At 46.0% G+C, this 6,000-nt stretch overlaps 2 protein-coding genes across 2 annotated transcripts; both read left to right on the top strand.

The window, feature by feature from the left end:
* The first annotated feature begins 1,806 nt into the window (after positions 1-1,806).
* LOC138883103 (uncharacterized) lies at positions 1,807-2,616 on the top strand. Its single transcript, XM_070163764.1, has one exon. The coding sequence runs from the start codon at positions 1,807-1,809 to the stop codon at positions 2,614-2,616; it is 810 nt and encodes a 269-aa protein (XP_070019865.1).
* Positions 2,617-4,918: 2,302 nt separating this feature from the next.
* LOC138883102 (uncharacterized) lies at positions 4,919-5,272 on the top strand. Its single transcript, XM_070163763.1, has one exon. It carries the CDS (start codon positions 4,919-4,921, stop codon positions 5,270-5,272), a length of 354 nt encoding a protein of 117 aa, XP_070019864.1.
* The last annotated feature ends 728 nt before the right edge of the window (positions 5,273-6,000 follow it).

Raw genomic sequence — 6,000 nt, 5'->3', positions numbered from 1 at the left:
GTTTGTTTGTTAGATATTCTGGAGTTACATGCTTGTAACCATTCAAAGGCTTGTGATCATGAGATTCCGGGTTTTGGGAAATGTTATTAGTTTTGAGAGTTGTTATTGTGGATGCCGAGCGGCATTTTAAATACTGTTTTATTTCACTATTTTGGTTTTAATTATTTCTTCCACAATTGTTGTTTACATTCCACATTATTATGATTACCTAGTCGTAGAGACTAGGTGCCATCACGATGGTTCAAGGAGGGCGAACCGGGATCGTGACAAGTTGGTATCAGAGCTCTAGGTTCATAGGAGTCATGAATCACAAGCTGGTTTATTAGAGTCTCGCGGATCGGTACGGAGATGTCTGTACTTATCTGCTAGAGGCTATGCAACTGTTAGGAAAATTCCACTTCATTTTATTTCCTTGTCGTGCGAGATTTTGACATCACAATTCTAAACTTCTGTCTTATATTCTCTCACAGATGGTGAGGACATGTGCTACCAGAGATGATTAGGCACCTGCGCCCCTTACTGCAACCGTCAGAGGTCGGGGCCGGGGTAGAGGTCGAGGACACGCACGTGGTGCAGCCAGAGCACCCACGCGAGCCGACGCCGAGGTACCACCAGCAGTTCCAGCCGGAGTCCAGGCACCTGATACGCCTACTGCTACTACTACTCTAGCTCTTCAGGAGACTCTTGCGTAGTTCATGAGCATGTACACCACTTTGTCTCAGGCAAGGTTACTTCCCCTTGCTACAGCTACATTCCAGTCCGGGGGAGGAGCACAGACTCCCGCCACCTGCACTCCTGAGCAGCGAGTGCATGTTGATCAGGTCCTAGAGATTATTCTTGTACCGCCTGCAGCCCCAGGTTAGCTAGAGGATAGGGAAGCGGATTCAGAGAATGAGCAGCGGAGGCTTGAGAGGTTCAAGAAGTATGATCCTCTTGTATTCAGTGGGTTAGCTTCAGATGATGCCTTGGGATTTCTGGAGGAGTGTCACTGTATCCTCCACACTAAGGGTATATCAGGATCGAGTGGGTTTCTTTCACTGCCTTCCAGCTTCGAGGAGCTTCCTATGAGTGGTGGCGCACCTATGAGTTAGATAGTCCGGATGAGGCAGCTTCACTAACTTGGACCTAGTTTTCAGATATGTTCCTGAGAGAATTAGTTCCTCAGAGCCTTAGGAACACTTGGAACGAGAGTTTGAGCATTTGCGCCAGGGTACTATGACTGTCTCGGAGTATGTTGTCTATTACACCAGCTTGGCTAGACAGGCCCCAACCTTGGTTTCTACTGTTCGCGAGAGGGCTTGCCGGTTAATTGAAGGGCTTATTCCCAGCATCCGATCTAGCATGGCTCGTGAGTCGGAGATGGATATTTCTTATCGGTAGGTGGTGAGCATTGCTAGAAGGATTGAGGGTATGCATGCTAGGGAGAGAGAGGAGAGGGAGGCCAAGAGGTCTCGAGCGTCGGGCCATTATTATGGTGCCTGTTCGCCAGCTGCAGTTCATCATGGTAGGGGTCATATGAGTCATCCCGTTCATTTAGCTCTTTGAGCAGCCAGTGGTATTCCAGCTCCTCCTAGGCCTCAGGAGCCTTATTATGCACCTCCAATATCTAGTGTGCCACCTACGCAGGGTGCTTTCAGTGGTTAGTCCAGCAGACCTGGCCTGAGCCAGTCACAGCCACCACGTCCTCCCAGAGCTTGTTTTAAGTGTGGTGATACACGCCATATGGTGAGGGATTGCCCCATACTTAGGAGGGGTTTACCTCCACAGACTTCTCAGCCATCGCGTGCCTCGCAGAGTTCTCAGGCTATGGTTACAGATCTAGTTGCTACCCCACCTTCTCAGCCAGCTAGAGGTGGAGCTCGGGGAGGTAGAGGTCACCCTAGAGGGGGAGGCCAGGCCAGATACTATGCCCTTCCTACCCGTACCGAGTTTGTTACCTCTGATTCTATCATCACAGGTATTATACTAGTTTGTCACAGAGATGCATCGATTCTATTCGATCTAAGCTCCACTTACTCTTATGTATTTTCTTATTTTTCCCCGCATTTGCATGTATCTCGGGATTCTTTGAGTACCCCTGTTTATGTTTCTACTCTTGTGGGAGATTCTCTTGTTGTGGACTGCGTTAATTGGTCGTGTTTGATCGCTCTTAGTGGTTTTAAGACCAGAGCCGATTTATCATTGCTCAACACGGTAGATTTTGATGTTATCTACGGCATAGACTGGTTGTCACCCCATTATTCTATTCTTGATTGTCACGCCAAAACCGTGACATTGGTTATGCTAGGTGTACCGCGTGTTGAGGGGAAGGGTGTTTTAGATCACACTCCCAGTAGACTTATTTCTTTCCTTAAGGCTCAACGTATGGTTGAGAAAGGGTGTGACGCGTATCTAGCTTATGTGAGAGATGTCAGTATTGATACCCCTTCCATTAATTCAGTCCTAATAGTATGGGATTTTTCTGATATGTTTCTAGCTGACCTTCCGGGCATGCCGCACGATAGAGATATTGATTTTGGCATTGATCTGTTGTCGGGTACTCAGTCAATTTCTATTCCTCCAAATAATATGGCTCCTCTTGAGTTGAAGGAGTTGAAGGACCAGTTACAGGCTTGATAAGGGTTTTATTCGGCCCAGTGTATCACCTTGGGGTGCTTCTGTCTTGTTTATGAAGAAGAAAGATGGTTTTATGCATATGTGCATTGATTATCGCCAGTTAAAAAAAGTTACAGTGAAGAACCGTTATCTTCTGCCTCATATTGATGGTTTGTTTGACCAGCTACAGGGTGCACGAGTGTTTTCTAAGATTGACTTGCGTTCAGGGTACCATCAGTTGAAGATTCGGGAGCCAGATATCCCGAAGACTGCTTTTAGGACTCGGTATGGTCATTACGAGTTCCTTGTTATGTCATTTGGGTTGACCAATTCCCCAGTAGCCTTTATGCATTTGATGCACAGTATGTTCCGGCCATATCTTGACTCGTTAATCATTGTCTTTATTGAGGATATTCTAGTGTATTCCCAGAGTCGGGAAGATCATGAGTAGCACTTGAGGACAGTGCTCTAGACTCTAAGGGAAAAGAAGTTATGTGCAAAGTTCTCAAAATGTGAGTTTTGGTTTCCGTGGCATTCTTAGGCTACGTGGTATTGAGTGAGGGTATTCAGGTGGATCCGAAGAAACTAGAGGCAGTGCAGAGTTGGCCCAGACCATCCTTAGCTATAGAGATCTGCAATTGTCTTGGCTCGGCGGGTTACTATCATCGTTTTATGGAGGGGTTTTCATCGATTGCAGCCCCTATGACTAGGCTGACCCAAAAGGGTGCTCCGTTCCAGTGGACGAAAGAGTGTGAGGTGAGCTTTCAAAAGCTCAAGAAAGCTTTGACTACAGCCCCAGTTTTGATATTGCCTATAGGTTAGGGGTCTTACACTGTCTATTGTGATGCCTCGAGGATTGGCCTTGGAGCAATATTGATGCAGGACAGTACGGTGATTGTCTACGCGTCCAAACAGTTGAAGGTTCATGAGAATAATTATCCTGTCCATGACCTCGAGTTAGCTACTATTGTTCATGCCTTGAAGATTTGGCGTCATTATTTATACGTTGTGCCTTGTGAGATTTATACTGATCATCGGAGCTTGCAGAACCTATTCAAGAAGAAGGACCTTAATTTGCGCTAGAGAAGGTAGTTAGAGTTGTTGAAGGACTATGATATCACTATTTTGTAACCCGGGCAAGACCAATGTGGTGGTCGATGCTTTGAGTCGTTGGGCAAGGAGTTTGGGGAGTTTGGCTTATTTACCGGTATCGGAGAGGCCTATGGCGATGGATGTTTAGGCCTTAGCCAGCCAGTTTGTGAGATTGGATCTTTCGGAGCCTAGTCGAGTTCTAGCTTGCGTGGTTTCTCGGTCTTCCTTATTTGATCGTATCAGGGAGCGTCAGTATGATAACCCTCATTTGCTTGTCCTCAAGGACAAGGTTCAGCATGGTGATGCCAGAGATGTGACTATTGGTGATGACAGGGTATTGAGGATATAGGGTTGGGTTTGTGTACCCAATGTTGATGGGATTTGGGAGTTGATTCTAGATGAGGCCCATAGTTCTCGGTATTCCATACATCCGGGTGCCGCAAAGATGTACCAGGATTTGAGGCAGCACTATTGATGGAGGAAGATGAAGAAAGATATAGTTGGATTTGTAACTCGGTGCCTCAACTATCAGTAGGTGAAGTATGAGCATTAGAGACTAGGTGGGTTGCTTCAACAGATAGAGATTCGGGAGTGGAAGTGGGTGCGGATCACCATAGACTTTGTAGTTGGGCTCCCACGGACTTTGAGAATGTTCGATGCTATTTGGGTGATTGTAGATTGACTGACCAAGTCCGCACACTTCATTCCTGTGTGTACTACTTATTCTTCGGAGCGGTTGGCGGAGATTAATATCTGGGAGACTGTTCATCTGCATGGTATCCCAGTTTCAATCATTTCAAATAGGGGTACATAGTTCACATCACGGTTCTGAAGGGCCGTTCAGCATAAGTTGGGTACTTGGGTAGAGTTGAGTACAACATTTTACCCTCAAACGGACAGATAGTCTGAGCGCACTATTTACCTTCTTGAGCATATGCTTCGTGGGTGTGTGATAGAGTTTGGAGGGCCTTGGGATCAGTTCTTGCCACTAGCGGAGTTTGCTTACAACAACAGCTATCAGTCCAGCATTCAGATGGCACCGTATGAGGCTTCATATCGTAGGCAGTGTAGATCTCTGGTGGGTTGGTTTGAGCCGGGTGAGGCCAAATTATTGGGCACAGACTTGGTTCGGGATGCTTTGGAGAAGGTTAAGGTGATTCAGGATAGACTCTATATAGCCCAGTGCAGACAGAAGAGTTACGCGAACCGGAAGGTTCTTGTTGTTTCCTATATGGTTGGAGAGCGGGTTCTGCTTCGGGTTTCGCCTTTGAAGGGCGTTATGAGATTTGGGAAGAAAGGGAAGTTGAGTCTGAGGTTTATTGGCCCTTTTGAGATATTGAGACATGTTCGGGGGGTTGCTTATGAGCTCGCCTTACCTCCCAGCTTGGCAGGAGTTCATCTGGTATTTCATGTTTCAATGCTCCGGAGGTATCACAGTGATCCGTCGCACAAGATGGATTTCATTTTAGTCCAGTTGGACAAGGATCTATCTTATGTTGACGAGCCAGTGGCGATATTGGACATGCAGGTTCGAAAGCTGAGGTCAAAGAATATTGCATTGGTAAAGGTTCAATGGCAGGGTTAGCCGATCGAGGAGGCGACTTGGGAGATCGAGCAGGATATGCGCTGTCGTTACCCTCACCTTTTTACTACTTCAGGTATGTCTCTATGCTCATTCGAGGATGAACGAATGTTTAAGTGTGGGAGGAAGTAACGACACGGCCGGTCATTTTTAAGAATTTACGCCCTGATCCCCTATTAACTGCTTTCCCCATGTTTGTTTCTACTATTGTGAGTTGTCAGGAGGAATTATTTGGAGTTTCGAAGGGTTTTGGGGCACTTAGTCCTAAATGAGAGCTTAAATTTTAGAAATTTGACCGTAGTCGGAACAGGGTGAAGACGGCCTCTGAATGGAATTCCGATGGTTCCATTAGCTCCGTTGGGTGATTTTGGGTTTAGGAGTGTGTTAGGATTGTGTTTTGGAGGTCCATAGCTAATTTAGGCTTGAAATGCCTAAGTTGAATTTTTGAAGTTTTCGGTTCGATAGTGAGATTTTGATCTGAGTGTCGGAATGGAATTTTGGAAGTTAGGGTAGCTCCTTAGTGTTGAATGTGATGTGTGTGCAATAATTCAGGTCATTCAGACGAGGTTTGATAGACTTTTGGATCGAAAGCGTATTTTGAGAGTTTTTGAAGTTCTTAGGCTTGAATCCGATGCTAATTGGTTGATTGATGTTGTTTGAGGTGTTGTGGAGATTTGTATAAGTTTGGACAGTGGTATATGACTTGTCTGTGTTTTTGGTTGAGGTCCCGG

The sequence above is a fragment of the Nicotiana sylvestris genome, chromosome 12 (genome assembly GCF_000393655.2).
Source record: "Nicotiana sylvestris chromosome 12, ASM39365v2, whole genome shotgun sequence".
Taxonomy (NCBI): Eukaryota; Viridiplantae; Streptophyta; class Magnoliopsida; order Solanales; family Solanaceae; genus Nicotiana; species Nicotiana sylvestris.
The sequence above is the reverse complement of the archived record's forward strand: the minus strand, read 5'-3'. Positions and strand labels throughout refer to the sequence as shown.